Genomic DNA, 14,569 nt, shown 5'->3' with positions numbered 1-14,569 from the left:
TGAGCAATTGGATGAGTTGTTTGACGCATGGTTGAGTTGGTGTACACAGAGAACCCTTTGTTGATCCTGAAGCTTTAACTTGAGGAGCATAGACCTCATTACCGCTGAGTCATTTCATTTATCACAACAATGGTTTCTTTTTGAACTGAGGTATATTGTCAGTAAACAGTATGGTTCATGCACAGGTCTAGAGGACAGCGGGTTCTTGAAGGCCTATCTGTGCCTATCTGTTTTTACATGATGTCTTCCTTCAAAATGTATGAACATGAACAATATTTACAGCCATGTTTTGTAATTCATGCATCGACTTTATTCATAATGTTATTTGTTGGTATGTAACTATTAAATTCATAATCTTTAATGAAAAATGATCTGGTCGTTACATTTTGATCAGTATTAAAAGTGCTGCGCGTCTACTTTTGTCCTGCTTCTCTTTGTGGAAACTGCAATAAATGGGGGCCGTCAAACTTATTCAAATATTTATAATTATATGTGTGTTCTCTCACAGGGCTGTTCAAAGCCTTCAGAGAAGAAAAGACTGTAAATGTGATGCTTGTTGACACCAACAAAGATATAACGATTAATGTTCCCTTAGGAAATTATGCTAATTATGTTAAATATCCTGTCTGACTTCAGAGGACAAAGCTCCTGTATGGTTCAACAGAACTGTCCGGAAGACACAAAGCAACGTGCACATCTTCAAGTTTACAGCTCCACCTTACACTGAACCACAGATGGTAAAGGTTATGAGGAAATGCTAAATAACATTTAACCTGTACAAAGTCATGATTTTTCCTGAGGCTGCATTGAGATCAACAACCTCTAGTTCTACACCATACAGAATTTCTGCTGACCATCTTAGAACCATATATCCAACACGGACGTCACCTTTTGGAACTTGACTTGTAGTAAAATCTAAAGGGGAGTAGTCTCGCTGCTGGTGATTTAAATAGATTTTCAGTCATTCATGTCTTGGCCATTTCTAAAGAATCTGCTATGCAACATCAGGAATCTTTAAAAATCCTTAAGAGACTTTTAGAAACTCAAGAAGCCCAAATAGGTTCTTGACTACTGAGCATGCTGTACCACTGAAGAATCTTTATTTTTAAAGGTGAATAATTAAGTATTTGTCGTAAACAGAGTAGGGCTCCAGTCTAACAACATGGCAAAAATCCAGCATAACACTTTGAAGTTGTAACCTTCAAATCTCAGGTTCAATAATTGTACTTGTTTGTCACTGAGGAGAGATTTCTTTGATATTTGAAAACCAAATGTTGTGACAACAAACTTCATGTGGGCATTTCCACGTGCATGTAGTATTAAACATTCATCAAATGCATGTTTGTATCAATACATTTCACTCTGAATTAAAAATAGTAAAATGTAATAATAATAATACAACTAAAAATCTTCTATGCTTGAATTTTTTTATTAAGAGAAATATGATTATGTGGTGCATTCAGCTTGTGAAAAACATACAGTAGTATATATTTTTTGTAAACACAAGCAGTGGAATTTATTTTTGTATAATTTTGAGATTAATTCATCAAGAATTGTTGTATTAAGCTCATGCACTAAAATCAGTTTCGTCATAAGCAGGATTTACGAAATGCACTCCTGACTGAGTTAAGGTTATCGAGTTCATCATCTCTGTCCCATACAGCCCTGGCTCCTCAGGCATCATAGTCGGTTTGTCAAACATGGGATTGTCAAAGCCGTGGTCCAAGGGGCCACCAAGCTCCCCAATCTCGCTACTGTTCTTCCACTTGCTAAATGAGGGCATGCTAGGCATTCTGGGTATCCTAACAATGCCACGACGATAGAGCACAACGACAGCCGCAAGTAGACCGATTCCCAGCAGGGAGCCCAGCACTGCACCCACCACAACCCCTGCACCACTTCCAGCCGTCTCGCTGCTGCTCGCCCCAGATGATGCCTGGAACTCTGCACTGCTGATGCCGATGTTCAAGCCGTGGTTGTGCACATCCTGCACTACGTCTCGAGCGAGAACTTCAGCCAGCTTCCCGGCTTCCTGACCTGTTTTCTGGTCCAGAAGCAACACCTGAATCTCCTGAGTGGCTCCAAAAGGAATCACTCGCAGCAGCCTCTGCTCTTTTGACACTTTGGACAAGGCCATCTGTATAGATTCATATTTATGCTGGCTAAGAAAGAGGTGCTGCAGACGCTGGCGATACGACTCAAAGTTGAAGCTTGAGGAGAACTGAACGTTAACGATGGCACCACAAACGTTGCAGCAGTGTCCCACCGGTTGCAGGGGTTTCTTGCACTCCAATGAATCGCATTTCACATTTGAACAGATCCTGTCTCGATTTCCAGAGTTGTCACAAATGCACCCCGTAATATCTTCGCAGCCTGAACTGCCAACTTTAAGGTATGAGGAGCCATGGAATTGCAGCTTGCCGGAATTGGATGACAGGTACTGAGAAAACTCAGAGCTGCTGGTGAACTTCTTCCCAAGTACAGATACACTCTTCACGGGCACGTCATGATCTGAAGAAACGTCCACACGGAATGAGGTGGCCACTCGAAATACCACGTCGTCATACTGGCATGGGACACTCTCCTCGTGGACTGAAAACTGATATGTGCCTCTGTCCAGGTCGTTGATTGTGGTTGCAGCCACCCAGAGCGATGGATCGAACCATTTCAGAGAATCAGGGTCTTTAAAGTGTGCCGTGACCCCAGATCCACAACCAGGATCTCCACCCTCTCTTACAGTAAATCCAGCGCCAGGTGCCAGAATCAGTTCTCCATCCACTGGCAAGCTCATTCCAGTGATAGTGTGAGCCGTTTTACATACACCGATACTTTCCTCTGAGCTAAAAACACCACTTGGTCATTACTGCATGGTACAGAGCCTTTATCCCAGTTGGTAGCATTTTCAAAATTGGTATCTGGAATCCATTGCTTGTAGAGTGCATCAGTAAAAGGTAAAATGCAAAGGAAAAGCAAGACGTTGCGTCGAAGAGCCATCGTGAAATGAATCAGTTCGAAGAAACACAGACCGACCTTTGCTCAGTCCCTAACGGTACGACTGTCACATGAGTGCTCACGCTTTAACTTAGTAACAAATTCACAAGAGCTGTTTTGTCAAGTCAAACATCTACTTCAATGACAATAAAGGCACACATTAAGACTACTGTAAAATGCTTAACAGCCAAATTGTGGCGCTGTGTTGCGTACATATAGCAGTGGGTTCCACGAAAACATGGTATAGGAGAAAAAGTACATTGTTACATTACTCTCTCTATCTCTCTCTCATGTTCTTTCTTAAATGTAGAGATGCCACGTTGGCAGTATACCTTACTTCAGTGTATATAACACTGCAAACGATTTCCACCATTTTGCTGACTTAGCCAATCAATTAGACTAGCCCCATCAATTTAGCAACACACACTCTTTCCAGCGACAACCAAGTCATTGTTCGCAAATCTAAAATGTACTAAAAGTTTTACAGGCAAATAGATTGTGATTGAGTTTTTTTTTTTTTTGTAACGGGGTGTGCCATGATACAAAAATACAAAAACAATACCCTGAAGGATTAGCACATTAATATATAAACAGTTCTCCGAGTTACTTTGGTACTAATTTGTATATTGGCCTTCGTTGTTCTTTTTACTCAGCTAGTCAGAACAGCTAGTCACTTTTAGCAGGACCAGTGCTAATGCTAAACAGATGGCTGTTATACAGTATATATATGTAGTTATATATATATATATATATATATATATATATATATATATATATATATATATATATATATATATATATATATATATATATATATATATATTATAACTTTGTATGAAAAAATATTTTGGAGCATAACTAGCCATAAGTAGCCTAAAAAAAAAAAAGAAAAGAAATAACGTGTTGAGATTAGCACGTAATAATCATTATTTGAGCCACCATGCGCCCCCTAAAGGAGGACCCTCAAATGAAATATTACGAACATTTGATCCTCATGGACCAGACACGTGTGTTTACATACACGTAAGCAGGAAACAAGACTGCGTGCGCCAACATGAGCAGACAGGTGAGTTGTCACTTATATTTTCTATAAAGAAACCTGTTACGAAAGAGTCCTCGGTGACAGCATGTAGAGTTTCGCATCGTTAAGTGCACCTGTAAGCATCGCTTGTTGATGAAGGAATAATAAATGAAAACATAACGGTTGCATTACGCGCATAAAGTTCAGGATGTCGTAGTAACGTAAACCGACGCAGTATTTATTTTGAAGGATCCTCTCGGCGAAGTGCCATTATTCTACGAGGACGAAAATGCGTTTAGAGAGAAGAAATCAAAGATCAGGTGAGTTGGGAAAACACAGACTAGAAACTGATGAACGTTAAGTGAAATTTTGTAACTGCTGTATGTTTCTTCCGTAACATTTCAGTTGCATAGGGACCAGTACTTATTATTATTTGCATATTAGTATGCCTAACGTTGACTGTATATTAATGCTTATATAGCACATAACAAAAGTCATTAAAAATACATTTTGACCGTTTCTGATTCTTCTTTTTAAAATCATTCTTCAGTCTACATAAATAATAGTTTGTTCCTCTCAGGCATCCCCTGGCCTGCTTTTTCATCTCCTCTTTCGCACAAGTGCCATCCTGATCTACCTCTTTTTGCGAGTTTCTCAGCCAAAGTTTTATTGCCAACATGGTCACCATCATTTTACTTCTGTCATGTGACTTCTGGACAGTAAAGGTGAGCATGAAGTCAACGCAGCATCTTCTGGTTTTATTACTAATAATCAAAAATTGCATTGGTCAAACCTTGGTCCATAAGGTATCTTCCTCTTTATCTGCCTTTTTACTGGAATAAAATCCAAGCCTCATCCTGTGTGTTCCTCATTGAAGTTCTTTTTACTCCAGATTAAAGAAGTAAAAAGAGCATTTCACTTTGACTTCAGTAATGTATAATAATCAGGTCTTCTGAGCGTTTCTGAACGTGTTGTTTCATATGCTGTGTAAGAACGTGACGGGGCGGCTGTTGGTGGGCTTGAGGTGGTGGAATCAGGTTGATGAAGATGGTCGCAGTCGTTGGATGTTTGAATCCAGATCAGTAAGTCTCGCCACCCTCAACTTTACAACACTGCAGTACATTAAAAAACCATGGAAATCGACCCTACAATAAAAGTCAGGTTTATGATCGTGACTAACAAAACTGAGGTAATGTACAACTTTAATATATAGCTTTAGCTAACTTTTATCACGGTTCGATCAAAGTTTAATGGTTGTGTTTTGTCACTGTTTTGTCACAATCAGTGTTAAGACGTTCCCTAACAGCGAGTTAAATTTCCTCTTTTGAGTCACACTGTTCAAATTTTTTTTAAAAAGAGTTTATTCTGACCTAATTTCCTAACCCTCGTGTTGTTCTAGACCCATATTGACTTTCTTGGTTTCATGGAACACAAAAGGAGAATTGTGAAGGATCTTCAAGACTGTTTTTCAAGACAATTAAAGCCACATGATAGCTTTGTGTGAAAAACAGAAGCTGTAATACATATTTACTATACACAATAAAACAGTAAAAATGCCCTTTACTGCATGTCTCAGGCCCTATTATCAATTTCTGCACATCTGCTGATCATGAATGCTATGGATTAATTTAGTCCTTTTTTAAGCTGCTTATTTGACATTGAGAGCTCTTTATTTTACACGTAAGGGAGAACGAATAACGAGAGGCTTTCTTTTCACGACTGAACTATGTCTTTGATACCCTTTTTTTTTACAGGGAACGAATAAAAATCGAGTGTCAAACTCTGATTCACGGATTTTCTGGATTGGTCTGATTTTGTGTCCATTGTTTTGGGCTTTCTTTGTCTTTAGCTCACTTTTCTCCTTCAACATAAAGTGGTTGGTGAGTTAAAAACTCTCAAATGTCTAATTTTGCTGCATCAAACATCTAAAATGTGAGCTGTAATCTTCTTGATGTGTGTGTGTGTGTGTGCAGGCGGTTGTAATCATGGGAGTTGCGCTACAGTGGGCAAACCTGTATGGATATGTGCGATGCAAAGTAGGTGGTGCAACCCAAACTGAAGAACATGGCGACTAATTACTTTGGCGTTAAACTCTTCAAAACGGTAACGCTGAGTTTTAGAGCAATTAAATCATCTATAGTTAAATATTACTATAAGTGTGTATACATTAATTCAATCTTTATTTCCATGCAGGTAGTAAACAATCCAGAGGGACCCTAATTTGACCGTGGCTGCCTTCATTTCATTGATACGCCATTTTTTTTTTCATCTTTTTTTCACGATTCTTTCCTGCTCATGTTTAAATGGACCGATTTTCTTTTGGCCAGCTTCTTTTGCTTACCATTAAAACATCTTTGAGAGAAATTGTATGTGTATGTGCAGTTCTGAACATTTACATTAAAATATTTAGTACGTTACTAAGCTGAAAAATACGTTACTAAGCTGAAAAATACGTCTTATATATATATATATATTATATTATATATATATATATATATATATATATATATATATATATGTATAGATATAATGCATTGTCTCCTTTAGTCTTACGCTGTAAGCACGTCTCGATTTTGCTGAGTTTTGATGTTTCCCAGGTGAACATATTTTGTTGACCCTGGAACAACATTTTAATCCAAAAATCTTGACCATATGATCCCTAAAATCAGGGGAGATTACAGATGAATAACGCTGACGTACGAGCACCAAATACTGGTTTTAGACCTAAACTTCGAATCTGATTGGCTTATCACAACGTTGTTAAACGTGTTGAATCGGGAACGCGTCACACTCGGCAAAAATCAGGTTCTGCGACACCTAGACCATGTGTTACTTGTCGGTTGTTCTCCAGGTGCCGCTGTTGCTCAGCGATCAAAGGTTCGTTTTCCTATAAATCCTACTAGCGAAGGTAGTCATTAAGATCTCAAGTGCTAAAAACGAGAATAATGACAGTAACTGCGACTTTTGGCTCGGTAAACTAAATTAATGGTTAGTAAGGTAGCATTTAGGTTCAGTTATGAGGTCGGATTAAGGGATCGTGCGGAGGAAGGCATTAATATGTGCTAATAAACACAAATAGGCAACCAGTTCATCGTGGAAACCTCCAAATTGTTTGTTGTCCTGTAAAATTTTGCTCTTAAATAACCGCAAAAAAGCTTTTCGTGCATATAAGTCTTCAATGAACGCTACCATGATGTTCAACAAGCGGAGTTTGACCAAATGTGCAATGACAGTAAAATATGACAAATCACAACTTTTGTTTGATAGCTGCAATATAAAATTCAGAAATGGGTCAAAGTATGCGGGCTGTTAAGGGAATATGTGAACAAACAGACATCACGAGATGCCACTTAAACGTGGTTTTATAGCAAGCAACTGTGAAAATACAGCTGCTGTCTTGGTTTTGTCATATACGTACCGACACTGCCATCTGATAAATACGCTATGTTATTGGACAACATTGCCAGCTAAAATTAACGTGACACTACGGCTAACTGTTTCTCAGTTTGCACTACATAATGTATGTATTTTTGTGCAGAAAGCCGTTGTAACCTGCCTTGACGCATTCATTTTATCAAAAACAATTATTGCTTTAAAGTGGGCCACGTGTTGACATGCTGGTTCTCCGCTTGTAAGCGTTTCACCCTTATTGTCCCTGCGCTCTGTCTGGGTCATGTGACCACACCAAACACGTACGGGATTATTGTGAGATTACAACTAAATGAAGCCGTTTTCATCGAAGTGGAAACTAGATACGAACCTGTATTGACAATAATACAACTCAGACAAAAACAAATACATATATGCTCTGATTAGCTGAAATCTAATAGCCAGGATAAGGAAAAGTTTTTCTTTTTTTCTGCTGTATGACTGGATATCACATACACTATGAATATTTCGATCATTTGTCTTAATGCTCCTAAAGGGTCTGACGCGCATCATTTTCTTTCTCGTGTTGATGTTTTTGGACTAAAAATGAATGTATGTCTTTGTGCAGGAATTATTAATGTTCTTGCTTTTGCAGGACAGGAAAAAGTGTTTATTTTAAACCTAAATGATTTTTATCAGCTTTTAGTAGAAAAAAGCTAAAACAAGAAACAGCTTGGTGATTAAATATAGACATAAACTGATTAAAAACGGATTGATTTTCAACACATTAAATATTATTCTTAATTATTTAGTTGATGTATATAAATATTAAATATTAATATATAATATAATGTATTAATCATTATATAATTTATTAAATATATATCCAGTTAATTCAGAAAGATTTCTGTATTCAATAGTGATATATATATACTAATTATGAATATTTATATTTATATATATTTATATTTTGAAGTTACATGATAATAAATAGCACATATGTGTGTGTGTGTGTACTTCTATGTAACTTCATGTAACTTTTATATTCATGTCAGATGGATTTTACTTTACCTTTTACATATATATATATATATATATATATATATATATATATATATATATATATATATATATATATATATATATTATAATTTTAAATTAAGATATTTGACTTCTGTAAGTGCTTTATTGTGGGACGAGTCATGAAAGACGAAAATTATACAACACATGAACTTTTGAAGTTTTGGACGACTTACTTTTGGCAAAATTTAAAAGAAATTAGCTGTTAGCACTTTTTGTAGTCCTGTCCTGCATGTAATATGTACATCCGTTTATTTGCACTTATTATAAAAATTACAATAGCTGTGTATTACTTACAGATACTAAACCAGAACCTACCCCAAACCTGATATTATTCTATATGGTTACCTTGTGCCACTACTTTCTTATATATATATATATATATATATATATATATAGAGAGAGAGAGAGAGAGAGAGAGAGAGAGAGAGAAAATCAAAAATCATGAAACAATAAAAATAAAAACTAAACTTAAATGACTTGTTACGTTGTATTAGGGGTTGAACTGATGTTTCAAAGGCATTCTCGGTTCCAAATGGCTCTCAACTCTGCTGATAGAGACCAAACCGATGGCTAATCTATATAGATTTGACTTTATAGATTACCAGCATCACTCCTCACCCCACCCAGCGCCAAAAGAAAACCAAGTGTTTGTTGATATCAACAGCTTCTGCTATAACAGCTGCTATCGTGGTATCAACACCGTTGTCTAATCAAATTACAATAGCACTTTAATCGCCTCGCACACCATATAGCATGCAAAGGCACGATTGCCCTTTATCTGTTATATGTGATTTCTATCTCTCATATCTGTTTAAATAAGACAATATCTATAACAGTGAGATCCTCCGTTGAAAAGCTGATAACGTAGTCACGGGACAGACACCAATTAAGTCTTAATGATTATACGAGACCATAAACGGTGACCCTCAAAATGTGGAAAATCTAGACCACGTACTGATTTTCCACAGTGGACAAAATATAACCAACAGTAAAGAAAGAATGAAGTTCAACAGTTTCCAACAGCTCTGTTATCTTGCAGTGGCATCAACCTTAGACCCTCTTTCTTGCCCGAACGGTCTAGTCTAGCTCATTTTATATGTTCGAAACGTAACAAGCAACCCGCAAATGCGAAGATGCTGCTGTATGAAAAACAGGTCCCGTTTTACGCCATACTAAATCACGGGATTTCTATAGACGTTTTAATGCATTGTGGATAGCATGCGCTACATCATACAGCACAGTTAGCTTAACACATTAATTGAATTAATTAGTTCAGAAAATAGCGGCATTAGAATATCGGGGGGTAAAAAAATTGCTGTGCATCTCCGAGCAATGCAGCAATCAGTTGCACCGAATTAGTTTGAATCGCGTGAAACAGCCATTTGATTGAATTGAATGAATGAATGACTCACGCGATTTCGTTTCTCATTTGTTTCTCGTTGTTCACTTCAAAATTGAAATTGTCTCAGAATTTACTCGAAGGCGGTTGTCTGATTTTGTTGCCAGTGACTTTCACTGAATGAGCAGTGAATACCGAGATGTTTCTTTTATGTTCTGCAGTTTATGTGTAATACATTTTATATGAGCGAAATTAAATATTTCTTTTCGAAACTGCTATTTAATGTCTGCTTTTCTAAATTTAACGCAATACGTGCTTTTGTGGGTACTTTTAAAGCCGATAAGTTTGTAGTTATTTAGATTAAGTAATCACCACATATTGTTATTAATATATATATATATATATATATATATATATATATATATATATATATATAGACAACTACACAGAAAAGTTGACCAACAAACCAACAACGGAGCTTGAAAAGCACTCAAATGTACTAATTCATTCTTAATGAGTTGCTTCGATCGAATTCTCTGTAGCGACGTGATTGAATGTTGATTAACTGTTGCTTTGAAACATGTCTTAATTCCAGCAAACATGGCAACTGATAGATAGCTCTAAGCAGGCTTAAGTTATCAGATAACGGACGCGAGTAATGAAAACATAATACTTACAACCCCTCCGTGTCCGCCGAGCGTAAAAATCACACCTCCGCCGAATGAAGGCCTTCTTATAGATGAGCCTCAGTCTTTGTTAGCCACCTTTGACCCGTGGGTCAGTCGGTATTCTTAGAAAACGCCGAATGACTCCAGCAATCTCTGAATACCTCTTTGGCAAACAGTGACATTCCCAGAAGCGATCCCATTGGCTAGCTCGCTTTACTCTTTTACAACGCAGGCTGTTTATATGGCCTTGAATACACTCCTAGTCCATTTTTCTTTATAATAATCGACTCTCATTTTTGCAAAAGAATTACTAACTTGCGTCATGAAGGCAATAACCCTTAAAATGCGTCATACTTTCTTTTATCAACGGCTTGTTCAGATCCACAGATCCACTCTTAATCCTACAGTCTGGACTGGTTTAACAGCTTTGCGTTTATTGTCGCGCGTCAAAATCTCTGTGCACAAAAAAAATCGACTTATTTTAATTGTTTAACACATCATTGACTAAATCTAAATGATATTTAGAGCTTACGAACACAAGACGAGGACTATCATAGTCTCTCGTTGGTAAAGTTCCCTTGTTTTGAGGACTTTAAGACATCAATTTCACGAAAAAGGCTTTTGAATCAACACAGATTGTAAAAAGCGTGAATACTTGACCGGTTATGATTCTTTATTCCTAGTCTGCAGACTCATCACTCATTAGTGAGTTCAGATATAATGCGCGGGGTTTATAGAAGTTACTGTAGATAAATGATATCTGATCGTATCGATATCTTATCACGTTTACAGATCAGATGTGATATGGATTATCTCTGGTCAATCTTATGGGATTTCAATGGGCGCGTCAAATTTGGATAAGTAAATATGCTTATCTGCAGCGCATCCTTATCTTCGAGTTCAGCCCTTTCGGGGCCTTCGGGTTATCGGTTGCGGAGATGGGCTGCGTAAAGTCATCGGTGAGGATACATGGCGAGATGGGAGTTGAAATGGATTTTACGAGACCGGCATGAATTAGTTACGAAACAGCCTTGACGTTTTGAAATGTTGGAAGTCTGGGGCACGTTAGTACGCTATTCATCGAAAGTGTGCATTGTTAAGCTTTGTGTACACAGTGACTTAATGCACCAAATGAATGCCGAAACTGTTTGCACAGATTTTCAGCTGCATTTACTATAATTTTTTTTTTCTTTTTATTGTGTGCAAACAATTTATACCAGAACAATTACAGGACGATTTACAAGACAGCATTATCGCTAGTGTACATTTGGCGCCATGATCAAGAGGGAGCTTCAGTCAGGGTCAGTAAGTTCAACGCTGTGATCATTTCTATATAAATATGTACCCAGCGTAGCCGATCATAGCCACATTAGTCAAAGTGCCCCTATTATGAGTAATAAACGGTTAATATTTTGGTTCCACAACAGGTTGACATGCATGCGAGTTTGACTTGCATTTATTTTTTTACCTTACTTGCTCAGCGACTTTCTAACGATTGGCTCGACGTTTCTTTTTTCGAAAATCCCTGTTTTAGATGATGCTAATCTGTGGGGATGAGTCTCATTTTCATTTCATGTGATGCCTGATGAAGCAGCATTCGTGCTGGTCTTTTGCTTGTTTATGCTGGTCCCTTGCAGGTCTTGAGCTGGTCTGACCAGCTTAGGACCAGCACATTTATGGGGTATTCACGTGGTACACTCAAAAGAGCAATGGACGGGATAAAATGTATGTGCGTTGAGGCTAGAGCCCACGTAATTTCTATATGATATGTTTGTATCTGCGAGGCCTCTGTTACCCATTTTTTCCTGTTTGTAAATCACATTTAGTATTAATGACATTGAATGTCTGACTACTTGATTCTTGGAAGTGTATTTTACAGTCCGTTACGGAGGTTGGACACCAGTATAAACATAAATCGGTGCTTATGATTAAAAGAGTTGCTTATTGCTGAAGTGTAGTGGACCCGGGGCAGGATACCTTTGAGTAACACTTCAGTTTAGGGACCAATATCAACAATTACCCTACCGTTAAGAAGCACAAATTGGGAGTTTATTGAAGTTAAAGTCATAGTTAGTTAATTTTGAGAACTGGTCGCCAAAGAAAAGTGTGACTGATTTTTGCAAAAGCGAAAGCCATCTCTTTGAGCAAGTTGCTTACAGAAACTGTGAGATAAAATTGGCTTTTTTGTGGCTTTTAACCAATACCTGTATCACAGATTTCATCTATGATAGTGTATATAACCTCAAGACGGGGTCAAGGTATGGCAGGTTGACTTTAGCCACTGTTGGCAGATGCTATAATCTAGCCATATAAAAGCAATAAAAAGTAGCTGTTTATTCAGGGGTTAAAAAAAACGTCCAGTGGATCCAGTTTTTGGAAAAACATGCTGATGTTGACCTTTGTGCAAAATTACATAATGTTGTTTTTTGCACATTTTATTGCAACTTATGTATGTAACTATTTTTCTTTGCGTATTCGCAGATAAGACGCCGCAGTCGAGGTTTAGACTGCTGGTTTTGTCTGGCCAGAGGAGAAAGGCGCTCTGTTTCAACACACCAGTTCCCTGCGAGCTGCTTTGGCGTGGTTATGAATTAATGAAATTAAACGCGTTCGTCTGTATTTCGCTCCGTCTCGCGCATCGCGCTTCACGAAGAGCACAGCATTAAAAGCAATGATCGGTCAAGTTTTCACAACCGCTGGCCGTCATCTTTAAGAACAAGGGGACCGTTCGCAGCTTGCGTATTGAGATATGTTTGTCTTTCCTGAACTCAGCCTGACCTGATGACATCATTATCTCATGGCTCAGATGATTGGTTCTCTCATGTATCAGTAGCCAGTGAACTCCATATTAAAATACTTCGAGTGTTTGCTGTAGCAGTTTGCCAGCGTACTTCAGAAGCTCTTCACCTTCCCCAGCTCCACCTGCATAGATCTGCTACGACTTCCTAGTAAAAATAGGCCTACTTTTACACCTGTGTCTTGTTTATTAAGTGATTCCGTTGAATATTTAAGTCCTGTGATTTCAGTTCTGCTCGTCCGGTCTCGTCTTTATTTGCGTGTGATATTGTCCTATCTGATTTAATTATTAACGAAGCCATTCCGCACAAGTAAGAGCTACGAACCCAGTTGAGATCTCTCCTTGATGACCCTCGAAGAGTTTATTAGAAAGCCGTAAAGTAATTGTTACTGTTGCAGTCACAATTCTGGCCCGGGGTGAGGTTGTGTTGTTTGTTTGCATACAGTTAATAATTCATTAATGAATGGTGTGCTGTACGAGATGGAGTCTGAAGAGAAATCAAAGACATGACAGTGTACAGTGTGATCAGAGGCAGGCGGGGTGTGTTTTGTGGGGAAAGCGAGAGGCAGCTGTGGAAACACCACCGATCAGACGCTATTGTGTCGTGCCTTTTAGCTGGAGCTTATGATGTTCAATCATGTTTGTGATGTGTGCACGCCAGAGTAGATGGACAAAAAGTCTAATCAAACCACTTCAAATGTCACGGCCAAATTTCTAGGTCTGAATAAACTGCGCTGTCATGCATGCAAAAATGATCAGCTCTTTGCTAGTGGCTTGAGTCTTTGATGGTTTAGTTGGTTTATTCAGGGCATGAATGCTTTTTTAAGCCCTTACAATTACGTGAACTTCAATTGAATCAATCTAACTATATTATGTAACTCCAAAACCCATAAAAGCTTAGCTTGTCCTCAGAACACAATTTATATCGAAAACCGGTAGGCTTGTGACCGTCCCGTTGACTGACGAACGATTACGACCGATGCGGTGCAGAAAAGTATGAAAGATGTCACCTGTAAGTTCAGCGCGCCACCATTTTGGATAGCATCTGGTGAACGTATCAATACGTGCTCTGTTTTGTGTTAGATGCGATGGAAAGATATGTCTTGTATGTTTATTTATGCTTTGCTTTGCACAAACAGCATAGCTTTCCATTGTGTGTGCCGCCTCGACAGTGGTAATTGTTTGGCAGTCGCAAGCCTCCTGGTTATCGCTGAAAAAATATCGTGTTCTGAAGATGTAACTAAACATTTTGTTGAGTGGAATAACCCTTCAAAGCATTCGATCATGTAAAGTGCCCTGGT

General features: G+C 38.1%; 1 protein-coding gene and 1 pseudogene across 1 annotated transcript; one reads left to right on the top strand and one right to left on the bottom strand.

Moving 5' to 3' along the window:
• Positions 1-1,410: 1,410 nt before the first annotated feature.
• LOC122335069 (protein amnionless-like) lies at positions 1,411-3,031 on the bottom strand. The gene is given in 2 exon segments (XM_043232830.1): positions 1,411-2,817; positions 2,820-3,031. Coding segments are annotated over 2 exon segments (1,425 nt in total). The 5' UTR covers positions 2,995-3,031; the 3' UTR covers positions 1,411-1,567.
• A 928-nt stretch (positions 3,032-3,959) lies between these two features.
• Positions 3,960-6,232, top strand: LOC122341398 (annotated as a pseudogene).
• Positions 6,233-14,569: the final 8,337 nt, after the last annotated feature.

The sequence above is a fragment of the Puntigrus tetrazona genome, chromosome 3 (assembly GCF_018831695.1).
Source record: "Puntigrus tetrazona isolate hp1 chromosome 3, ASM1883169v1, whole genome shotgun sequence".
Lineage (NCBI taxonomy): Eukaryota > Metazoa > Chordata > Actinopteri > Cypriniformes > Cyprinidae > Puntigrus > Puntigrus tetrazona.
The sequence above is the reverse complement of the archived record's forward strand: the minus strand, read 5'-3'. Positions and strand labels throughout refer to the sequence as shown.